Source organism: Bombus pyrosoma, linkage group LG2, assembly GCF_014825855.1.
Source record: "Bombus pyrosoma isolate SC7728 linkage group LG2, ASM1482585v1, whole genome shotgun sequence".
NCBI lineage: Eukaryota > Metazoa > Arthropoda > Insecta > Hymenoptera > Apidae > Bombus > Bombus pyrosoma.
This window is the reverse complement of record NC_057771.1, coordinates 11,694,027-11,719,646: the sequence shown is the minus strand read 5'-3', so window position 1 is coordinate 11,719,646 and position 25,620 is coordinate 11,694,027. Positions and strand designations below refer to the sequence as shown.

The window sequence follows — 25,620 nt, the reverse complement described above, 5'->3', positions numbered from 1 at the left end:
CGTGCAAACCGAACGCAGCCAACAGCAGTTCCGTTCTTAGACGGAATAATTCATCCTTTCGATCGGAAGATGGTACGTCTTCGACGCTATGAAATATTTATTCCCATCGGGTTCGTGATTTGCTTCGCGTCGTCGCTGGCTTTGATACACCTGCGCGCCCTCTATTCCGGAATTGGCGTGACTCTGACACTAGGAGATGAGCGGAATACGATTCATCGTGGGTAGTTTGTCGGTCGAATCTCATTCGACGACATTTAAAAAAGATGTTTCCCTTCGGTTCAAGAAGTCCAACTTCTTTCTTTCGCGTAATGGCTCCACGAGAGACATTCGTCGATCGATGGAATTGTTCGAATTTCCCTCGACGAACCGCAGCTATAAAAATAAAAACCCGTCTTATCGGGACTCGCCCTCGACGCGGTGGCATCGTTTCCGTTTTACGGATAAGCCCGTCGCTCGTTTGCGAACGGAGAATATATTCACGGTCGCTGGTTGTTTCCTCCGGCTGTTTTATCGGACGTTCCTCAAAAACCGGAATCCGTGACAAGATCCATGGGCGATGTGGAAGAAAGGGTTGGGAGTTAGGAAGATAGAACGAGGTGTCTCCGTCTTAAAAATAGAGTTTCCTCCGGGTCAACGAACCGGAAGATATCTTATCGACCTAATATGCCCGTAAATCATCGTCGCGTGAACGTAGCCCACACCTTTTCACATTCATACCTCTGCCACGTCAGCTTCTGCTCTCCGCGTCACCACGACTTTCCTCTCCGAATCCGCTGGTTCCTTTCCGACTCGATCAACTTCGCTGACTCTGTTCTTCCCCGGTGAGAAAAGTCTTTCCTTGAACACGATAGATAAGTGTATTCCTCGGAGCAAAACGGATATGATTAGCCAGCGCCGCATACTCGTTTGATCGTGAATCGACATCGAACAACAATGGAGGTTTCGTTTCCGTTTTGCAGTATTCTTTTCCAAACTATGCTCTAACTATACCCATCTGTGATCGAAAACACGTACGTTTCGTTCATTCGTAGAACGTGTCGCTGGGAGAATGATTTTATAGGAGCTCGTTCGACCGTCGCTTCCGCATCCTTCGTGAAATAATGAGGGTAACTAGGTTGATAAAGGGGCATCGAGGAGGGAAGCTAGTGTTCGACGATTGCCCCTTAACGACTCTCTCGAATAGATCACCATGGTACTATCGTTGGTTGTTTAACCAACGTCGAGTTCTGTATTTCCACGAAGAGCAAATATTGTCGCCTTTCAAATATATTGCTACGATTTTCATTGTTCTCTTTGTATTTTTGTATCCACCGGTCGATCGATATTCTTTACACGAATGTTTTTCTTTTTTTTTTCTTCTTTAACATCGGTACAATGTTTCACCAGGAACGACCGCTGTATGAAGTCATATTATTCGAGAAATAATTTCGAGTCTACAAGACGTGCCGTTTAAACCATATCGTCACAATATAGCGAACGTCTCGCGGACTTAACGCACACAAGCTCGTTCCTTTGCGCGGGCTTCAACCTGTCGTATTTTTTGTTTCCATTCTTCTTTAACGAACTATTTAAAGTGCCATCCCCGTGGCACGAGCCAAAGAAGTTAATTAAAGTCCTTGAAAGGGGAAATTACATCCCAGTAAGAAACACTCTGACCTGGCCCTCGGTAATAATATAAAAATTACTTTCCGCGTCTTTTATATCGTTTGGAACTACAAAGTGACTGCGTTGTACGTCCTTCTACAACCAGAAAAATACCCATCCTGTTGTTTCACGAAGAGACAAAGATAATTTCTTGCGACGGGCTAAAGGAGACGAAAGCTGAAAAGCCAAAAAAAAAAAAGAAAGAAAAATTGCGAAACCGAATGAATATCAGTGATGATAAAAAACTGGATCCTCGGAGATTGGAAGTTTGTTGCAGTCTCGGAGAAGACGTCGTTTAATATCGGCTTTTCACGGAATGCGGCGCGAGAATATCGCCATGAAGGAAGCTTGGGGTGAGTTTAACGACGTTTGTAGAAAAACAACGGGCCATAGCCGTATTGTTTGCCGCGGCAACGTAGCGACTCCGCGACGTGGCGCTTTTCAACTCGACTGCGACGCATTTGAGACGGGGGTCCGATTCCAGTAAGACGTCTGTTTTCTTCCATTTACTCGGCACAATGTGTACAGGGAGTTATTCTTCTTGTAAATTTCGTTGCTCTACTTTAATTTCGTGGCGCAGCGACGATGGCAGTGGTGCCGCCGCGTCGCGGTAATGAGAAATCTCGACGACCGCCTCTAGCGTAAATACCGCACGCATTCGCCCCACGTAATGTTTACTCGTTCGAGCTTTTATTCTGTTCGGTCTTTAAACGCGGCGCTTGATTAAGATACGCTACGTTTATCGACATGGATATGCCGCTGAAATTACTTCCGGCTGGTTTCTACGTGCTTCTTAAAGGCGCGAACAAGAATAGACGACAACGTTTCGATCAAATAGTTACAAACGAGTCTCTCGTGTCGAAACAGACGATTATATTGTGTTATATGATTGAAATTGAGTTGGTCGAATATATTAGGTTATATAGTATATCTTTTAGCCTTTCGCTGCAATTTAATTGAAATGCAATGTATTTTCATAGAATGATAATTATATAATGAATAACGTACGATGTTTTCGATTATTTCGTGTGTCAAATAGCTTCAGTTCGAAAGATTGTTCATCTTTATCAGTAAATGGATTTGTTCAAGTAGTTTCCTCCTATAAAATGTAAGGACTTTTGGTGCTTTCTAGAATATTTTTTCAAGTTCGTATTTTTATAATACGGTACTAAACATTTTATCTTTAATTAATAACTTAATAATTTATTTCATTAATAATCAGCGATGAAACATATAATACTTTGCATTTTATCTTTGCTTGATAATATAACATTTCAGTTAATTACTAATGAATAACCAAACATAGTGCATATTTGCATTTTATCATTTATCGATAATTTCACATTTTATTCAATTAATGATCAGTGGCCACATATATTATTTACATTTTGTTATTGATAAATAATTTAATGTTTCGTTTATTTAATAATCAATGATCAAACGTATTATTTGCAGTGAATGGAAGTTTTGTTATTTGCAAAAATTAAGGAGATTTACATTTTAAGATTAAAGAAATATGAATAGACTTAATGTTCAATTCAGTAATACTCGCACTCGGTGAATTTCTAGAGAACGGCAACGAGCAGAATACACGCGTTTTATGGTTCGCGAACATTCCTCACTGATAAACGGAAAACGTCCATGGAATTTCTGCTTTGCTACTCTCTTCGAGATCGTATAAGATACTCCGTGCCATATTCGACATGCTCGTAACAAGACGCTTAAAGTAATCTTATTATCGTAGCTGCACTACGTGTTTTCGTGCGTCGAATACTTGCTTGTTTCCATCGGAAAATGAATTCACTTCCTCCAAGTAGAAAACGTACGGGGAAAAAATTTCCTCCGTAAAATTCGTCTGAAAACACACGACCTTCCGTTCTTTTCGCTGCCTTTTTTCATGTTTCTGTTTCGTCACCATCCGTTGCGACGAAGCGAGGAAAGAACGATTATTTTTAATTTAACGTGACTCTCTGTGTCATTCGCAAAAGGTGGAATTTCTTTCGAGTTCCACAGGCTGTCCTTTTATTCGGCGAGCGGACGAAATTCGCGGAAATTTTATACGGAAATAATTACGCGTCCCGAGCTCGAGTTACGTCGCAGATCTAATTCGACAATGGTGCGCTTTGGGGGCTCGGCTAAACGAGCGTTGAACTTCGTCAGAGAGAACCTACGTTTTCCAGTTTCACCTTTCGTTTCTGCATCTCGACAAATACCGTCTATTCATTAGTTCTCACGATATTTCCATAGCTATTAGATTGTGCTGGATTTCTCTCTCTCTCTCTCTCTCTCTCTCTCTCTCTCTCTCTCTTCACCCTCTTACGAATCATGTATCGTAAATTTTCGCCCTACTCTCTATATAACTTTGAACTCAATTATTTTACACAAATCAAGTTTCTATTTACTGGAAATCGTATAACCAACCTCTCTTCGTGTAGGCATTCCAATCAAATGTGAAAGATTTTCTCTCGAATCGAGTCTTTTGTTCCCCATTTGGTCCATCGTTCGATTATACTGTTCTTTACAACTATACGACGCGAACGATAACGAAGACATAATTGCAACGTAGCAGTGCGTCTAGGAAAAGACTTTTGGCTCGCCTCCTCGGAAAATTCGAGTCGGTGGAAAAAGAAGGCGGTTTTCGTGGCAGAAGGCAAACCTTCTCTCTTTCTGACAGGTGAATGTGCCGCGGTGGATGCAGAGAAGGCAGAGTTAGTGTAGGACGGATGGGGCCGGCTGGAGCCGGTCGTTCCTCTCTTCCCGTAGGTTTCATGGTTTGTAAATATTACCTGCCACGATACGTCTGCCGAGTTTATGCTTGGCTTGGTTGCCGCGTAACCGAGAGCCGTGTGATACGGGGTGGTAGCAAGCTTGGAAGCCGGCGTTGGAAGCAGAGAAAGAGGGAGAAAGCAGAGGCGAACTCACCGAGTTTTTACCCCATTCTGGAGTCTGAGTGCCTCGCTCCGCTGACTCTCGAAACGGGTTGCACAGCCAGGTCCTACACACCACCACATTTTCCTTTACCCACCGCCTACTACTACTATTCCTATTCCACCCTCCGCTTTCGCCACCATCTCTTTCTCCGCCAGGCTATTCCCTTCTAACGTGTCTCTTTTTCTCTAGCATCGGTTTCTCTTCGTTCTGCGTCCTTGTTTCGCCCTCTTTCAGGCCTCTGCTCTCTTGCCAACCTTTCAGCCGAGACCATCAACTTACGCGGAACGCTAGTTCATGGGTGGATTGGGACAGCCTCGAGATTTTGGATAAGATACCGCTATCCTTTTAAGGGTTTCAAATTCTGCTTCTCAATCTTCCACCGAGTTTCTATGCTTTCTATCGGTTCGGAGATTTTTCTTGCGCCGATTAACGACCTCGTGGAGAGCAAAGGGGGAAAGAAAGACACAGCGTCATGCGGGTTTGATATTGGGGAAAGGAACGATAGTATTCCATCTTAAGAAAAAGAGGCTACAATTCGGTGGTGGTTCCCCGGCGGATCGATCTACCCTTCGTATAAAGGAAGCATGGAAGTGTGACTCGTTTCTTTTTATTTTCATTTTCTTTCCTCCTTCGTGCTCCCTTCTTCCTCTAGAAAAATTCCAATGGGAAAACAGGAAACGGACTTTCCTTAGGGATACATTTTCGTCACAGTTGGTGTATGTGTGCCAGAGGGTTGGTTTCGTTTGTGTTAGGTAATTATCACGGGCCTCGTGATACGCTCTTTTTTCGTAAATACGTGGCCGCGTTACACCTATTTTGTTTCTATTTACCTTCAATTTTCATTATGATCTTTTGAAAGAGCGCCACAATCCTATAGAGAGCTTGGCGTCGGCGGCCTTGCCGTTATCGAGATTTTTTTAATTAAGAGTTCAGATCCGCTTCATTTGGAGTCTGTCCGCTTTTATCCGGCTTTCAACCATCCACCGTAAAAGTTGATTCTACGGCTACGGGTATCAACATCTTGTAGTTGCAGTCGCACAAAGCCTCTCCGGATTTAATTCCGAGGTATCGCCGCGGCGCCCTCCATTTTCCCTTACACCCTCGCCGCACCACTTAACAGCTTTTCTTTCTCTCTTTTCTCGCCTTTACCACCCGTGTCCTTAGCAAGCTTCTAGCGCAGAGACAATTATGTTGCGCGCAGACTTCAGGAACGGATTCGTACTACTAGAAAGCCTCGAATCTACAACGGGGATTGACGAGGAATTTTCATGTTTTTAAAATTTTTAGATTCAAAGATACGACGAGGATAATTTGCATATCGTTTCTTTTGAGTACTCGAATAATAGAATAGTATGATAATAAATATTTTTAAGCGGCGCACTAGGAAAACTAAGAATAGGAATACAATTATATAAATGGTGAATGAAAAAATGTAAAGATTTGAATATTCCTTGGAACTTGCAATGAAATCGCAGATAATATAAAGCAAAGTAACAGGGAAAAAGATATTAATTTCGAATTCTCTTCCATAACCAATGCTGAAAATCAAAAGTCAATAATGCAAATCGAACGAAGTGAATTGCAAATGAAATTTTGCGTTAACGAAACGTTGGCATTTAATGGATTAATATATCCACATGATGCAGAGATCGTCGTAGAGTATTACATCTTCTGACGAATAATATATATATATAGTGACTATCCTGGTTAACATGACGTTAGCATAATTATATTAAATAAACAGCACGCGGACTGCGTAATAGAATATCCCAGCGTGCGTGTTCGTTTCGAGAATTCCGCGAGAAATTCCGTGCTGTTTGCCCGTGGAACATCCATATTTGAGGTCAACATTCTTAGATGAAGCGACAGTAGTACGTATCTCCCGCATGCATATTTGCTACTCTGGAACGAGCTTCATATCGATTCGTTGAAATAATTTAGCCTTCGTCGGTGAAAACGGTACTAAAAGCGGCGTATTCGCTACCTCGTACGGTTGCTAGTAGAAACGATCGGATATTCTTGATGGAATTAACGAGTAGGAAAAATGAGTTTAGAGTTGGCGCGTTAACATCGAGCTACGCAATGACTGGAAGACGAATTTATCGAAATCCTCCTCCCCGCCTCCCAACACACTTCCGCGGATCCATTGCAATAAAATAACGAAATCGTGCACAGCTTCCGGCGTTTAATTGATACGTCATGAATTTATGGGATACGTCAGAATGATACAAGCATATGAAGTCCGGTTAATGAGGATCCGCTTAGTGTTATTAGGTTTGCCAATGTTCGGTTATTAACGCTCTACATTCTACAGTATCGATAAAAGGGAACAATTCGTTAATTAACGTTGAAGCGAATCGAATTTTAAACTATGTCGTTGGTTGTAAGAAAATCAGTGGGATACGTCAGGTAAAATATGAAATCTACAGGTAGCAATTGGAAGAATTACAGATGCCATCAATATGAAAAAAAAAGAAGAAAAGAATTCTCTTTCATCGTGCCAATACTCATTCGCACAGTCGGATGAGAACAATAAGCTAGATCGAATGAAAGCATACAAACGAACTTTTGTTTATTTCGCTGCAGTCACTACAAAATATTGAAGATAAAAAATCTCGTCTCAAAATAGTAACCTGTTAATATTCTTGATCAAAATTGCGACAATATTTCAAGAAAGAAACTGAAGAATTACCAAAAATTAATAGTTCTCAAAATCAACAATTAATATACTATTTATCGATAAATGCTTTAATAAATATTTTAAAGTTACACGTAAACACAACGTTACTCGTGGAATGACTCAATAGCGTAATGGCGTCGCTAACATCTTGAAAATGTTATATATTATTAATACTAAATATTAAGTATTAAGTATCATTAGGAAAATAATATGTATTGCATTTTAAAATAGCTAGTAGAATATTCGGTATTGTTTGATGGTAGAGTCTAGGTGGCTCAGAGCTTTTCAAGAATGGCAAATCCGCCCCTGTCGGCCCTGCGCTTTCAAGACACGCTTTCGAGCGGCTGGTTGTTTGTGTGTTTCAGTGGTGAACCAGCGTTACGATCCGGAAGTGCAGTGTCCCGGCGGTTTCCTCGGCAACAACGTACTTATGCGATGCAACGTGCCCAGTTTCGTTCGCGACCACGTTACCATTACGTCTTGGCTTCAGGAACCGTCCTTCAACATCTACCCGTCCACGATGGGAGGTGAGTAAACACCAGAAACATCTCTGGTTATCCTCTAATGATGTCTGTTCATAAATAAGAACGTAGCAGTAGGATGAAATCTCTTGGAATGAATATCATCGTCTTTCAACCGGTTATTCTTGCGAATTTATATTTGTATTTATTCCTTTTATGAAGTCGGATGAAGATAAAAATCGTGGGTTTGACGTACAAGCGACTTCTTCAAGGAATATTCCGTGAATATCGAAAACATCTCAAGAATCCTTAAATATAATTGAACTGATCCGGAGGCAGATCGGGTTACGTTTTATGCAGATTATGTCTCTATCTTGCGATTCTTATAACGTGATTAGATTATAGTTGTTTATACAGGCTCAATATGCAAGGAATATATGATGTTCATGCGCGTGAAATATGCAAATGTGCATGAAAAATATGCGAAAACACGTTATCTATGTTTCATATAAGTCGAATATTATCTACGATAGAATATCTAATAATAGATATTTAACAATAATTTTCCAACTATTTTGATATTTATAGTTTGTGTCGTATAATAAATTACAAGAACTTTGTTCAAGTTTGCAATTGTTAACTGACGATGATTGGATATAATACACGATGCTCGTCTATATTTTGCGGTATTTACTTTCAACAGAATTGAAGAAAACTTTCGTATATTTTATACAATTTACGTAATACACGTGTAATTATGTGAGAAATTTAATCAAATTCAGTTATTCCAATTCGAAAGACAAATTACTATATCTAATGCTCAACGAACCGTACAGAATGATGATCCATAGTTTTATATGATCTATAGTTGTCACCGATTACGTATTATCGTGATTTAAGTGTGATTTACGTTTTAAGTGTGATTGACACTTTATACAGTTATGATAAACTAAATCAATTTGATGATATAAATGTGCTACAGAAACATTAGACTTGCAGTTATTCTTGTATGCGATACTAGAATTCCATTTATCTGAACCCGTCTGGGGACAAATAGTTCATATTACTGGAATTCATACAATAGGAGTTCTCTCCATTATCTATTATTTTCATCCGCATAATTGAGGTTCACATTCAAATAAATGGATTCTATCGGTAGAATATCAATTAGAATTTCCATTCAACAAATGGAGTTTGAAGAAAATGAATTCTACTGTATATTCTTAAACATAAATATGTGACATTGCAGAAATTTCCAAATAGACGTTACATTTTAAATTCTTATTTAAATGTAATTTATCTACTTACATTCTAAAAATATGAATTTTCTCTTTGATCAAATTATTCTCGCTAAACACCAAAAATACATAATATTAAAGTCTAAGTTTATCACAGTCGTTTGAAATTTATGTTATGGAAAAAACAGTATCTATACGTCCTGTTCTCGGACACAACGTAGGGTTGGCATTGCCGATACGCCAAGTTTTCGCCTGAAGCGTAGCGATTCCGTTAACGAGACAAACTTCATTAATTATGAAGCAGTTCGATCAGGTATGCTTCACAGTTTTGAATGTGTTCGTTAATAAACCAGGCGGATCTATTAATACACTCATCAATTGCAGTAAGACGATCGATAGACGACCAAACTTTCGTCGTTGCACGGTCGGAATGAGTTCGAAGTTGAACGAACTCGAGGAACAACCGTCGGAAAAGCAGAGTCAAATCAAAATTCATTACCACGATTCGTGCGCCTGAATTCAAAAATTTAAATTTCAATCAAAATACTTGGAACTAAGTTAAAAAATTGGAATCTAGAGTCGATTCGAACTCGAAGAAACTTTCATTTTACGTGTAATTATGATCGAAACGTGATTTCTGTTCTCATAGATTCATTATCGCGATTCATGAACTTGAACTTGGAAAATTAAATTTGAATCTAGGGATTAGGGTTTACATTTGAAAATAGAAATTTGGGACCATTTTAAGCTAGGAAAAGCTTTATTCTCTAAGTGATTGTAATCAAACGTACGTTCTAGTTCCACAAAATTATGACAATTCGCAAATTTAAAGTCAAAGATACCAGTTTGAACAGTACGAATAGGTGCGTGCTCGGTGAAGTTTTCATTTCTTCTTATGGTTATGACTGAAACGCGATTTTTGTTTCCACAGATGGCAAATACCATATGCTCTCAAGTGGCGAGCTTATGATACTGAATATCACGCGGGAGGACGCAGAGCGGACATATCGGTGCAGGACGCATCATCGTTTGACGCAGGAAACGGTCGTCAGCAGCAACGTCGGCAGGCTTCAGCTGACTGGTAAGTGCATTAAAATTCGTTTTGCGTAGCCTCCGATAAGATAACACGGTTTCGACTTGACTCACACAGTTCTCTCCGAATTGATCGAAAATTCATAACCCGGCTAAAATATGTTTATCATATGATAATATGATACCATGTAAATTAATCGATACATATAGAGGTCCACCAAGGATCGCTTCTTTTTTCTCATTTACATTTATGAGGTTACAAGGGGAGTATCGTCGACGGGCAAATTTTATCTGACAAAATTCTGAGGTTTTACTTTCTCTCCTTTTAAGCTTATTAAACTTCAGAAACCTCCCTTTTCGGGACTGTTTAAAAAGACTTTGAAAAAGCAAGGGCATTTCAGAGGCAGCTGACTTTACTTTGGCTACTTTACGTAGTAATTGCAAAATAAACAACGTTGTAGACATGGTTTATTAACAAACGGCACGATAGAGCAAAGATGGCACGGAGTATAACACGCGCGTTGAATATTTTTCCTTCGTGTACCAAAGCTGAAGCAAAGCTGGGTAAACAGCGGAAAAAGTGAGAAAGAAGGAAGGGAACAATATTTCCTGTCCGTTAACACACTTTCTTTCAACGTTTCCCTCGTACATTTTCTGAAAGCTCGAGGCACGTTCCTTCGAAGCTTTGCCCGTTAACTCGACTAATAAAGTTTTAACACGAGCCGAGGGACGTTTTAGCGCGAACCGAGGATGGTATTAATAAGAGTATCGAAAGAATAGCATCGTCCTCTTGGCTGTGTTATCGAAGGATCCATCGAGGCACAGAAAAGTTTTCCCCTTTTATCGCCTTTGGATAGGCAACGAGCAGATACACACCAGCGGAAACTTATTATTGCAGCTCAATGCGATATTTACAAATTTCTTGCAAGCACCGTTGAATATTTATGAACCGATTACCCTCCGTGGAGAGCGTCAGATGCCGTGCATTTCATTCTTCGATCCAATCCAACCTTCTAGATCGATTATCGAAGCTGCGATTCAAACTTGATCTCCTTCGAGTGCGTGAATCCGTAATTGGACAGCAACTAGACGCTCGTGAGTTTTCTCAACACCCGGTGGATCGAAACACCGTGCCTTCCCTTCGTAATCATTTCCATTCACTCACTGCTCTCCATTCTTTCCCCTTTCTATTTTATTTTTCGTTCCAACTTGCCGAGCGAAGACGTCACGGTACCCGCGGTTATTAAATTTTTTTCAATAACAAAACGGGGGCAATGTGGAAAAAAACTGGGACACTAAACGCTGCAGGATATTCTCCTGACCCTCTTCGCTCGTTCACGAAGAAAACCGGGCTCCAAGTTACTCGTTGGTGACGCTCTGGATCTGTTTGATTTCGATTTTGTAAGCGACAGTCATTTGAGAGCTAAGAGCTTGGGACGAAAATATTCGTCGACGATCTGGGTAGCTTTAATTGGGAAGCAACCGATCGGCGAGCGGAAGATCCGGGGTCGATCTCCGGGCCAGCAACCCGATCGGCCGAATATTTTTCTCCCTGCAGTTTAAACATTTCGCCCTACCGACGTACCAGTCGCTATATTCCCTGTCAATCATTATCGTTGGAAAAACATCGTGAAAGGGACAGCAGCTGAAAGAAAACCCGCGGCGGTAAAAATTTTTCCTCGCCTCGATTACGAATCCTTGATCGTTTGCGTTTTATTGCCTGGAGAAATAGCTGTCGGAATTTTTATTGAGCCACGTCGAAACTGATCGCCTAACCGTTCATTCTTCTTTTCATACGTTCTATCGTTGAATTCTCGAATAATTTTGTTTTTAATATTTTCGAACTTTCTTTGATCACATACGCCAAATAAACTGACGTGATAAATAGTTCGGATTTTCTATTCTTGCTGCCTGAGCGAATTTACAGTTTACTCCCACGAGATTGAGTAAAAGTGCAAACGTCGTGTCTCACGCTGCAAACATCGCGTTGCTATCACACGGTTACGAACTCGCGATAAACTCATCCTCTTCCCCTGGTTGTGCACGCACGATCGCACGTGATTCGATATTACGCGTTTTGCGGCGCTGATCGATCGACAGCCCGATAGTAGTGGTGCGTCCGTGAATAGGAAAAAGAGCTTGCGTCGATGAACGGAGTTCAGGGCGGTTCATTAACGGCCGGGATGCAATTAGAAGCCTTATTTCGTGCGATCGGAACACTGGTCGATAACGCTATTTAATGGTATCAAAGATTGTTCCTTCAATACTAGATCTATCGATATCTTAAAAGTAAAATTTCCATCACAGAAATCAAAATATAATGTACATGATAGAATACGTAATTCAAGGGAAAGAAACAAATATTTACTTATATACGTACTTGACAAAAGCTCACTCTAATGTCCAAAAATCTATTGTTCCAAATTTGTAGGAAATGTCGATGAAAAATTGCGCATTGATTGTTTTGATTATTTTGGTAGTTTTAGTATTAACGAATATTAACATTCTGTAAAGTTATTGATTTTAGCAGTCAGTCGAACCAGGATAGATCAACATTCTCAATACCGTTAGTGTTTCTAGTTGAAATTTATATAGCAGCGTAATTGATTAATTACTGAAATGTTATACATGTACACGTTAATAATTTGTGCAGTGCTAAAGTAATTGTCATATTTGGTAACAAAGCCGAAGATGATTTACTCTCTACATATATCGCAGAGTTAGAAAGGTAAAGTTTTTGTACGTGATTTCAAATTAATAGACAGAAAATGATATTACGAACTTGTTTCTCAAATTTCCCTTGCAGCTTACCATTATCTGTGTCATCATTTTGGAATGAACGAATTTTTCGAAACGAGTGATTTGTTTCTTGAGAATTGAATATTAATCGTGTAATTACGTAATAAAATTGAGGAAATTTATAAAAAGTGAAGCTATTCAGTTTGGACTCTCAGCGGCTTACATAGTAATATCGAACAAGTTAAGCCATAGTACAAAAATCGAAGGAAAAATAAGGGGGAAGAAAGCAAAAAAATATTCAATATCCTCCGACATTCAAATCATAAATACGAATCCTATCCATTCTATTCTAGATTTTTCCAACGTTAGTCCGTAATTTGATTCGCGTCGCGTCGTTGATGTCGCAGCGACGCGAAGAGGATTTAATGAGCCATCGGATGATCGACGTTCGATCAAAGTAAAAATTCTCTTAGTCGCGTAATTGCCAGTCTCGGTGGGGTTCTGGCCGCGAAACCGTGTGAAAAGGTTCTCTCGGTCGTTTCAGCGGAGGCCTGGCATCACTTGTTCTTGTTACCCAGGCAAAGCTGGCTTCACCAGCGTAACGTCTGCTTTGGGGGTTAGCTACACCACGTCGGTAGAGAAGTGAAGTGGGGAGAAAGGGAAAATATGCAGGCGGAAAGACGCGAAGGAGGTAAGGAAGGCAAAGGAGAAGAAGAAGCGGAAAGGGGAGAAATCTCCACTCGAGCCGGGCTAACTAATGATGCTTCTCTTCACATGCCACACCTACCCTCCAGATTCATGTTGAAGCTTTAGACGTGCCTATACGCGATGCGTGTGAGGAAGGAAAAAAGAACGGGCAAGACATTCTGCACGTTCTTCGCTACCACTTTTCCCCTAGCACGTGACCGATCCTCCATGTAGGAAGCGTCATAATTCATCGCCCGTTTCCTATACTTCCCCTTATTCGCATCTCCCTTTATGTTCATTTTCTATTTTTCGTCCTTTTCCGGGCGGGAAGGTAATTCCGGTTCGGTACCTCTTTTTTTTGCCACGTTCCTCGATCGTTGAACGCTTTGTATATCGATCTGTCATTCAGTCGATAAGTCTGCGCAGGTTGCCAGGGAATAATTAATACACCAGCAGCTTAATCGCAAAGCCACGGATATGTCAGCAGCCTCTCGTAATCACGACGAAGGTAAACGAAAGTACGGTGAAAATTGAGTTCGCGATAACGCTCGTTGCACTGCCTCGTTCTCGTCTAGGGGATCTCGAATCGACATCGCGCAGCTAAAGTTTCATTTTTAATCGCGCGCCAACTCGCACTGAAATTATTATTTAAGTTTAATCAACGTTATTACAGCTGCGTGGCGATTATTCCGCGCGTACAACGGCGAATAGTAAAACGCGACAGAATATTTAAACTTAACGACAAATAGTCACGCACCAGGGCTAATTAGAAGCAAAATAGTCGGTCGAGTAATTCGAAATCTTCTTTTCTCTTCTGGTGATTTACAGGAACCGCGTCCTCATAATGTTAATCTTTTGACAGTGTAGTAAAATGACGAAGAATTTCGGATGAACAATTTAGAAAATCATCATTTCTTATTATAAGTACAATATATTATATGTATGAATTGTATTATTTTTATTGTATATATAATTTTCAATTTTTTTGGCGAAATAAATATTAATAAAACTACCTTAAAATTTCTAATGCCTTTATAGCTACATAGTACAAGATATAATACGATAAAATTCGACTAGAAGTATGATAGAAAGTTATAATATACTGCTACACGTAGCTATGGTAATTAGAAAGAATAAAATCGTTGTAGGTTGTTTTTATTGCAATTATTAAAAATGTATCAGTATCGGAATTGTCTGGAGCAATAGTCTATATATTTTTTTTTCAGAAAACTTTTTAGTTACACCACACATGATGAAGTGTAAAACGTAAAGTTTAATAGTATACTATATTTATTTGTTCATTCCTAACTTTTTTGTAGAATGTTACTAAAATGTATAGAGTTAACACCCTATAGTAAACGGAACGCTACAGAAAGAATATAATATAAAAAGAGAATCTGGGTATTGAAGCGCACATTCAGGCTGGAAATTTCGCGTATGATGTTCCACGATACACACCGTCATACGTGAAAATTCGAACGGACCAGTGAATCGATGGCCAGCAGGTTTGTTTGCAATCCGTGCGTCTGCTCGCGTAGAGATTCCGCTTTAATGGAATAGAGAGGCGCTCACAGGCGGTCGTTTATCGCCATCGACGAACATTCTACGAGATATCCCGGAACCAAGTAATGTTTACCTGCTTGGATTGTGGGACCAGAAACCGAGAGAGAGCCATGGGAAATTTCGCGTTACAAGAATTGTTTAAAATTTCTGGATAAACGCTAATCGTATACTGGTAGCTTTATACGTATCCGTACTATCTAAACAGTGATTACCTTTAATCGAATTGCAAATTATTATTAACCTGCACATGCGCTGCCGGAAACGATATGTCGAACGCAAACAACGCGTAATTGTTAGCTTTATATTCCCCCCTAAAGATATGTTTGCAACAATTGGTTCCCCGTTTAACTTGCATCCCGTTTCGTGTGTGTACAAGATCGATGTGTAACACCGTTCCCGAGCCACGGGATATTTGCGGCGGAATAATTTTGCACAAAAGTTACGAGACGTAGATGGATCGTTTAATTTATGGAAAATAATAATAACAGGAGCCAACTAGCCAAACTAATTTATGTTCTGCTTGCTCCATCTTTGTAAAACGAGTCGTGGGTGAAGGGAAAATAATTTAGATTATCGGGCAAGGCGGAAATATACTACGGCCAGAGATAAAACGGAAGAATGGAAAGAGATTTTATCGTTGTTAGTTACACCAGTTTGCTATCCATCTACGCGGTCACCGTGCACGTAAACAGAATCTGCGATGTTCAAATTACTCGAGACGTAACTCACGCGAAATTTTATTACACGGCCAAGAGTATTTTTTGTAAGAATATCAACGGTCAACGCCTGTGATCATCGAGGCGTTCCTTCGCATCTGACGGAACGCGTGACGCGTTAATTCCTCGGGCGTTTCCTCATTCTCCTCTTCTTTCGCCCTTTTTTCTCTCAGGTCCCGTCCCACCCTTTCCACTATCTCTTCTATCGTCATATTTTATTCCTTTGGTAATCAGGCAAATTCAACTTTTCAGTTAACAAAGCGCTTGATTAAATTCTTCTGGAAAGAGCCACGGTAGTACGAAGCAGAGGAGACCGCTTTTGAACTTTGGCGAAAAACGAACAGCTGTCGCGAGTCCTTGCTACGATTCTTCTGGCCGCTCGTTGCACCGTATAATAAAACCTGGCCAACGTTGGATAGAAATTTATGCTAAGCGCGCTTACATACTTACGAACTTAATAACGAAGTTCTAGGGTGTGTCCGATCGTTTGCATATTCTCGAATAGCCGTTCATCGTCGCAGTTTCTCTGTCTCCCCTTCCATTTAGAATACACCGAATTAACCGAAAACTCGAGGTACAACGATTTTCCCCAGTAACGAGCAAACTTTTCTGAATTATCTGTTATTCGCGGAAAATTTTCGAATCGCGTTCGGATGCTCTCGTATCGCGAAAAGCCTGCGGAAATAATTGCACCGTGTTGTTAGTTGCACGATGCTCCAGCTTCCGATCCTCGCGAAAACGATTTTACACAGATGCACGTCTCACGCTGGTATACTATCGATGGATAAGAATCTGCATGCGACAGCCGTCGATCGTTTTGTATTTTCTTTATCGTGCAAGTCGCGTTTCTATGGCATCCAATGAGAATTAAAAGCTACACTTGGCGCTAATATCTTCTTTCCAGCTGAGGTATCGCGTAACGTTCGCGGTAATACGATGCACAGTGTTCAATTGCTTCACTGAATTCTCATATTGTAACGAGATCGCATGTCATTTGACCGTGCAACGCTAAAAACACTCGAGCGGTTATCGGCTGTGCTCGATAGACGAATCGTTAGCGTTGGTTGTGTAGAAACATTGAAACATGCGGGTGTATCGGATTCGGCCGGATTTCAGGGAAAACATAGAAAGCAGTGGACGAGGCACTGTGGAAATAGGAACCGGGCTAATGACGCGATTCCCAGAGTCGATTCGCGAAAAACGTTTCGCTTTAATTACACCGACCGCCGTTTTCATTGCAGGTACATGGCCCGTTTTGTTGTAATATTCATTACCGCATTATTACGATGTTCTATGGCGCGTGCACGCGGTGCCGCTAACGCGCCCGATTCTCTTGTTGCATCGTTCCAAGCATCGCTAATTACGCGAATATCTGTTAATGAAATCTTAATGAAACCAATGGACTAATTGCAATTTCATTGACAACAAGGCCGAATAAATACAGAGATGAGTATACAAAGTCGTCTTTTTGCTCTCTTGAAAAGGTTGAACGCGAGTTGATCTACGTTAACGGTATATATATATACATACGCTTATGTGGTAGGTGATTTGGAATTCTTGGTGAACAACGACGAGATATGTACATCACCGTTATCTGTCCCTTTACGGTACGCCACGTCGCTGGACGAGTCGCTATCTCCGACCATAATTCCCCATTAAACGTCCGCCTGACGCGTTCCTTTTCGTTTTTTACACCTTTTTCTTCTTCCTTCTCTTCTTCCTTTTCCCCTTCTTCTTCATCATCATCTTCTGCTTCTTCTTCTTCTTTTGCTTACTCTCCTTCTTCGTATCCATTCTTCTTTTTCCCACCTATTCTACCACCCTTCTATCTTGCCACGAAGAACCTTTGTTGCCACATTCCTTTTTCAGCCGACGGCTATTTATGACACGCCGTGGAAAACATTTCCCGTATATCATGGAACAAACTTACATGAACTCGTCCCGCGGGAGAAGGAGCACCAGCAACAGGGGCTGACTGCGTCTGTGTCGCAAAGTAACCCCCTAACTATACGTATACGTGTGCGTGTATGTACTTGTTTCGCCAACGAAGATGATCTCGGAGGATGTATTTCATCCTTCGCTTCCTTCCTTGGACCTTCCTTCTCTTTTGTTAAATCTCCAGCGATATTGTCACTATCAATTTTCCAAACAATGTAATCCAATACTGTTCCTCCTAGTTTTTTCCGTTATTTTCCACGTATCGTTCGCACGCCCTAGCCATCTAACACAACGCCGGGTCCGTAACGGGAAAGCGACGATCGCCATTAAGGAGAATTTCATTTCGTAATATATAGCAGTCGGCTTTTAATCCAAGCGCCTGTTTTATTAAATCTTCGTGCACGTTGTTCGCCACCGTCTTCTTCTTCGTTCCTTCAATTTCGTCCACGGCTAAATGAATATATTACGCGTGTAGCGCGGAAAAAACTTGCTCGAACTCATCTAGAATGGCGGAGTCGGAAAAAGCTGCTGGAAAAAGGGTAGGCTGTTTCCGGAAAATACCACTGCCTGTTTCTTTAGTGCTATCAAAAATTTCACGGGATTTTTTCCACCGTGACAAAGCCAGTTCATTGGAGAGGAAAAAAAGTTTATTGATCATTGTTAAAGCCGCGAATGTAGGATTTATGACATAACCAGAAAATGTTACTTTGATGCTCATTTGACTTTTCTGTCAATAATTGGTTGATACATGATTTAGAGATTATGTATCGAATAATATGCATTTTAATTTTTGTATTTTACTGTTCCATGCTTCAATAGCAAATATCCTATCACAAATTTCAAAATGATTTCTATGTTATTGACCCGATTACCAAAATGGAACCAAGAAAGGAAATAATATACTCTAGCTCGCAGTTAGTCTGTTGTTACAATTCTATTGTATTTTTCGTGCTTTAATCTCAAAAAACTGTTTTTCTCGTGTTAAAGTTTACCATTACTCCATGCTTATGAGATTTCCAGAGGCGATTCCTACTTTTGAGAGACGGAAATTAAAGATTAGAAATTTCTATCATCTAACTGTTAGTCTATTTTAGACGTTATGTAGTAGAGTTTTCAATTTTAGTTTTTCCGTAATAGGAAATAACCTGTCATAAATTTCAGAGGTTCAAAGGTTATGCAACGATGCTAACAATTACTGCGTCCAGTTTGAACCCTGTAAAATTTTTCACAAAGTTAATCAAATTGCCATCCGCATGATAGAGAATTTTTTTCAAGGTACAACGCTTTGAAAGCGTAAAGAACAAACGAAGTTCCAAAACATAGAATCTAACGATTTTTTAAATAAAATGTGCAACAGAATACAGTACATGGCATGTTGAATTGACAACATTTCCAGTCACACAGTTCTCAAATAGAATTTATCCAAATATCATGATGCAGAATATCAATGAATAATCAAAAAGCATTGTTTTTGTAATTTCCTCGCTGTCCAAGTATTTTTGCTAGAGAAGATACATTATGGTCATAAAATTGGTAAAGCTTGAAAGTTCATGGGTTTTAAAAATTTAGAGAGAGATAAGGCATACAAGTTTTGTCAGGAACATAAAATATTCTTGCAAAAGATTAACTCAAGAGAGTGAGTCGTTTGTCTTTCCAAATCGAGTATTTGGGCAATAAAACTGAGGAATCCACAAAAAAAAAAAAAAAGAAAATAGAGTTACTCAATTCAGTTTCTTAAATATCGATTCATAAATAGCTTTCATAACTTGAAATCGAAGATGTTTGTTGTTAAGAACTCTTTCAAACTAACTCAGGTTCCTGTGCACATTTACACATCATAATACACAGCTACATCGATCAGTGTGTTTATTTAACGCTTCCATTTCTGACCTCGCAATATCTCTGACATTAAGAAAAGCTTTAGTAATCCTTGAGAAAAGCATTAATCGGTACACGTATTCTTCGAAGTCTGAAAGTCATTCAAGATCTACTACACAGTCAGAACAGTTGTTTCACGCGTCCAGAGATTGTCTCGTTTGTTCGAAACGCTACAACCAGTACGCTATCATTAGTGGATTTATGCGATTCTTTCTGGTTTTTCTGTTTGCAGAGATACGCAGCACCATGCCACCGATGATAAACGAGAAGGTGGTTTATATGTCGGCACGGCTGAAAGACACCATTGTGATACCATGCGTCGCGTATGGCAATCCAACTCCCACCAACAGGTAAGAATGTCACTAGATACGTACGAATTTGTAGCATGCGCCGCGCCGGTAGTCTCGTAAACTTTAGGTACGATAGCACCATCGACCGGTGAAATGTCTCCGCCTTTAGATGCGTGTTGACACGATGACTGATCCTCAGATTCCACGAGATTTCAGGACGTGACACGCGTCGATCCGAATCGAACGTTTACGACCCAATTTTTTCTTTTTGTTTTGTTGTCGTCTTTTTCGAGGTCGTGGAGAATGAATCCTATCGTCGTTTCGCGGAAGCTTCAGTTCTATCGCACTTTTTCCAGCACCTTGTTTCACTTATCTTGATTACTTGAATGCATCTCCTGTCGCTTTTACCGAAACAAACTGCCGTAAGAAAAGAGTTATTCATCCCTTTGTCGGACTTCAGAATGCAGTTTCGTTATCACAAAATCTGTTTTAATTCTTTGTTTGCACGGCCAGAAACTAACTTCTCTTCCTCGACGTTAGCGCAGAAAGTATGCCGTTCTACGTAGAAAATAGAAGAATGAAAAACGAACGAAGTATCGTAGTTTCGGAGAAGACAAATAGAAAGTACATCGAGCGTGCCATTTTGGTACCATTAAAGTCAAAATCTGCCAACAAATATATTCTCTGTCTTCGTTCGAAGATACACGGCGAAAGTAGAAAGAGAGAAGTCGTTTGAAAAGGCTTGAATACACCGTTTCCCATTCAATAAAGCAACAGCTAGGAGACAAGAGTTACCCGTTGAGAGAGGGTCGTTCCGTAATTGCCGACTTTCACGAAACAGTCCTCGAAAACGATTCAGTTACGTGGCAAACAGTTTCTCGATACAACCGGGACGCGGTAAATAGGTGGGGTTCATACGTATCGGGGTAAGTTTAATTGGCTTGACGGCGAAAAAAGTGTTTTTTCGTATAGGTGAATAATATTTTGATCGATGAAATTTCCGCGCTCGACTTCCTCAACGAGGGTCTCGCGAGAGTGTCCTCGCTTTAAATATTGTAACACGCTCTGCGTTACGACTTCCGACACTCGTTCCAGCTTCTGTACCCTTCAAATTGGTTTCCATTCGTTCCCTTCTCGAGTACCAGTGTAAACGGATGTTCCGCTACGAAATTAACCGGCAAACTACCATTTACTTTTCATCGTGGTTGAGCCTTGGCGCAAAGTAATCTACCAGGTTGAAGTACAGGACGACTGTTACTACGTTGTAGCTGCTTGGGTAAATTGAAGATAGCTCTTCGGATTAATAAGACATCCGGTCGTGTCGCTAAATTATCCTCCAATCTCTACTTCCTCGGCTATTCGGCGAAATTTCCGTTAAATTTCGTTAAATCGTTGACGATAATTCTTGGCAACAAACGCGGTTCCGCTACGAACAGGGACCAGAGGATTATAACGAATACGTTATTGAAATGTAAAAATTTCAATTTCGCGTGACGCTCGTTTCCATATTCTCTCTCTCTCTCTCTCTCTCTCTCTCTCTTCTCGTCTTATTTTAGAATATGGGCCAGAGCTCGATAAGCGACGTTTATTCCGCGAGCAATCTCACCCCCCCCCCTCTGTAGAAGGTTGGTCTTTCGGTAATTCAACGGTAGATAAACCGAACACGCTGTTTCATCACGGTACAGTGATTCCATTCGCGAACGTAGGAACCTTGCATTTCATGATTTCGTTTGGGCAGAATCGCAGGGTCAAAGGGAACAATAATAATGACGGAAGGAAGTGGCGCAGGACGAGCGAATAATTCGTCCCCTGAGGTTCAAAACCCTCGTATTTTTCTTATATTAATGCTAATTTCAAACATAGCAGCGTTATTTCGCACGCGAAGGTATTTCCATAGTGAAAAGGTGAAACACACGTTGTTCGTTGGCTTCTGCTGCCATATTATTACGCGAGAAAACGGGAAGAAGAGAGGTTATGAGATGGAGAAAAGCGATTCTCTTTGACAAGTAGAATTATCTCTCACATAGATCAGACGGAGACCCTTTCGCGACTATTTAGCATAGCCAAATAGGCTGAAACTGAAAAGAAACAGAAGCGTCGAGTCGACTGCATAAGAATGGTTCGTTTATTCGGTTGTTCGGTCGATATTGATGAAGGTACTTTTGTAGACATCTCACGAGTTATGAACTCTATCTCGAAACTTGGTCTTATCACTCCAGCCTTCAGTGAATCCAATAAACCCGAGTAAGAAACGTAACGACCCGGTAATCGAGCCGGAGAATTCGCATCGCGGAATCAAGAAGGCAAAAAGAAAACACGATTGGGGCCTCGTAAATAAAGCAGGCGAAACGATAGTTCCAGTGAGTTTCGTTCTACGTTTTATTTCCGCGTACGGATCGTTAAGTGCTTATGAAAATAAAGGGAATGGGGTGATAAGGTGGTAAAGCGGATTAACGGAAATACTGGCGCAGGGACAAAGAGAAAAGGGATTGCGTATTAGGATGTTAATGTATTTATTATTCGATTGTGCCGCTTTGCTTGGAATGGTAACGAACGAAAGGGTTGGGACTGAGAAGGGCGGAACGACTTCTTCTCCCTTCTTCTCTAGCTGTTGCATACTCGCGTTGCATCGACGTCGAGGTTATTAAACGCCAAACGACCTGGCTCGTTTTTCTTCTACAAAGTGATGCTACAACAAGAAGAAAAAGGAGATATTCTAACCAGATTTGTTGAATATTGTATACATAACAGTTGATTCTCTTTCGCCTTTCGTATCATCTGACGGTTCTCACAAAAGATTACCAAAAGTTTATTCCTCGAGAGTGTTTATCTTGAAATTTTTAAGATGAAACCAATGTTGTTGATATTGTATCGATATACATCGATCGTTACATATCGGTCAAGGATGAAAATTCACACAATGAGCAATACAAATAATTCGATGCGCTTTACCGTTAGTAATTTCCTGTCACGAATGTTTGACGTGCGTAATTAATTCCGTTGGTCCACGGAATTACGAGCATCTCGATCGATAATCGCGGCAGCGACTTTGGAAGTGACGCGACGCTTCCTTTCAAGGAATCTCTTGATCCGTGATTAATCGATTACGTTAAAAATCAGGGGATAGAGGCGCGTGTGCTCGCATAGGATACGCGACCATACGCCCAGGCGCACACGCGTGCATCGTGGATGCCGGGAATGCAGCAAGGTGAGGCTGCTCGAAGGTATATAGACGCGAGGAGTGTATGGATAGCGCAAACAAACCGACCGCTGATTACAGAGACTGCTTCTGACAGCCCATCAAATATTCCGCATTTACGTGTACGTCGACGTCACTGAGTATTCCGTGGCTGTGTTCATCGTCTCCTTCTCTCTATCCCATCTTCGTCCTCTGTCGGACCCGCTTGCGTACAGCGACTCTCTCCACCGCCTCATCCGCTGCCGCTTCCCCGTGGCTTGACTGAGTTGACGGAGGAGAGTACGCAGCCATAGGGGCGCAAGAGAGAGAAAGAGTAATCGGGCGGCAAAGGATAAGCAAAAGGATCAGAGCGAGATAGGAGAAGCGACGCAGAAGATGAGAGGGCAGAATAGAAAAGGGAGAGGTAGAGTCTGAGGGTTTGCCAGCAAGGTACGGCTTCCATCTCTGGCCCTCTCTCGCACTTCCACCTACCTATCCTATCTCCTTCCCTCACCAATTTCCCTCCGTAAATTCGATTATCTATAGGTATACTTCTCGTCGTCGGTCGTGTCTCCTCTGTCCCGCTTTTCCCTCTTCCGCCACTCCTCCGCCGAATACCCAACGACTCTTCAACCTCATCGGCGTCCTTCTACACCTCCTACCTTATCCTGATTCCTCTCGCGAGCCCACCAACCTCCGACAGTCTGTAACGCCGCTTTTCGAAACTACTACCTCAGCGCACATACAGGAGACGGAGAAAGATAGAGGTCAATCACCGGTCGGAGAAGACGGACCACGAAGATGAGAACGAGAGGATGCAAGATCATTTTTGGACAATGTTAGGGGACTACGATCCCAAGAGACGCTACCTTAGCTCCGAGATTGTGGACCAGAAAATATTTGACGCTGGAGATCCGTACCTTTTAGAGGAAAATTCAGGTTTTTCGTAGCCTAGATCCTCAGTGATTCTGCCCAGCAACTAGTCGTTTGACGTTTTTCCCTTGGACAGACCTGGATGATGATCCTGCGAGGTCACGTACAATTTCGTTTCAGTTGAATGAAGATTGGAAAGAACTACGTCGACTAGCCTGTTCCTTTGTACCGTGTCGGATTCCCGTGTTTTTGTTTTTTTCTTTCTTTTCGAAAATTGCCACCGAAATCGGGAACGTGGCTGGGTTCGATACAGTTTTTAGATTTACAGGCGAAAAAGTAAGTTTCTAAGAATAATATTTATCGCAGAACGCAAAGGTAAATGGTCGAATCGCGGCCATTTAAGGGAGCAAAATCAATATCGACCGCGACGAAAACTTTATTTTCCAAGCTTCGCTCGGTAAATATTGACGCTCCGCTCGCGCGCGTTTCGATGTAACGCAAATGTTTTCCTTCGTTTGCACACTGCTGCGCGGAGCAATCGTCAGGTGCCTAAAATCGCTGCGCGACTATTTCAAAACTTTTCGAAATATATCAACGATCTCAAGCCTCGTATGTAATTCGAAGGCTGAACGATTATCAGTCTCGATTTTTCGATGTTGGAATTTGCTCCGATTTTACTCTGTACTTCGATGAGGTCAAAGGTCGCTCGTGCTCGCGAAAGATCGATTCGATTATCCCGTATCTGTGGAGACGCTTTAAATTCTCGCAGCTCGAAACGTTCCCGCGTTCCCTCTGCGTTTTCAGGAATTTGCATACGCTTCGCTTGCGAAAACGAACGAACATACGTATACGCGAGCCGTTCGTCTCCTTTATTTAAAGATACGCTGGTATTAACGATTTTCGTCCGTATCCGGTACAGGCAGAGGCGCAGTTTATCCAGCTGCTTGTTCAAGCGGGAGTGTTTTGAAAACGTGCCAGTACATCGAAGCGCGTTGCATACGCTCTCGGCTTGTGCGAGGGTTTCTGTCGAATACAAAAAAAATGAGAGAGAGGAAGAGAGAGAGAGAGAGAGGAAGAGACAAGCAAAACGAGGGAGTGAACGTATGGCTGTAGCCGTGTAGCACAATTCACGGCCGTGCTGTGTGTATTCAGTCTTCCCAATGAAACAGTTGTTATTTTGTGGTTGGCGAGTGCACTAGAGAGATACACCGTTGGAATGGAAAGGCTTGGTCGGATAGCAAAGCAGTAATATCGCCCTCTGTCCGGTGCCAGTGCACTCTGGTATGCGCTGCTATTTTTGCTTCGCCACCGAGCTGAATCTTGAGCAGCGATCGAACGTAATGTAACGCTGTATCGTAGCGAGATGGCTGACTGGCTGAATGGCTGACTGCAACGATGCAATGTTACGATTCATCGAGTCCGACTAGTCAGTGAAGCGAGCGTACGCTCGAGTTGACAGTAGTATATCCCATTTGCTGTCAGACGCGAAGGAGAATCTTGCGACGTGGTATGTCGTTGTTTCTCTTCTTTCAAAGTCTGTCGAACCACACAGTTTCATAGCACAGACAGAACACGATGTTTCGCCCTTATATATGGTAAAATTTGCGTTATAACCACATGTGCGTTTTAAAAATAGTATCGCGATAATTATTAGGCTATAATTTTCCCTAATATTACATAGTTCTCGTTCGCGAAATTAATATAAAGTGGTAGCCAAAGGCGCTTTATTTTAAGAGACAGACTAGACACGATATTTTGCTGGTATAATATGA

At 41.2% G+C, this 25,620-nt stretch overlaps 1 protein-coding gene across 8 annotated transcripts in view; it reads left to right on the top strand.

Annotated features, from left to right (window-relative positions):
- The window catches only part of LOC122573090 (Down syndrome cell adhesion molecule-like protein Dscam2), a 162,129-nt gene that overhangs the window by 65,308 nt on the left and 71,201 nt on the right, over positions 1-25,620 (top strand). For all 8 annotated transcript variants that reach the window (XM_043739081.1, XM_043739047.1, XM_043739074.1 and 5 more), the window contains exons 3-5: positions 7,621-7,782; positions 9,886-10,035; positions 19,740-19,857. In XM_043739081.1, coding sequence (XP_043595016.1) covers positions 7,621-7,782; positions 9,886-10,035; positions 19,740-19,857 — 430 coding nt within the window. The remainder of the gene's footprint in view (positions 1-7,620; positions 7,783-9,885; positions 10,036-19,739; positions 19,858-25,620) is intronic.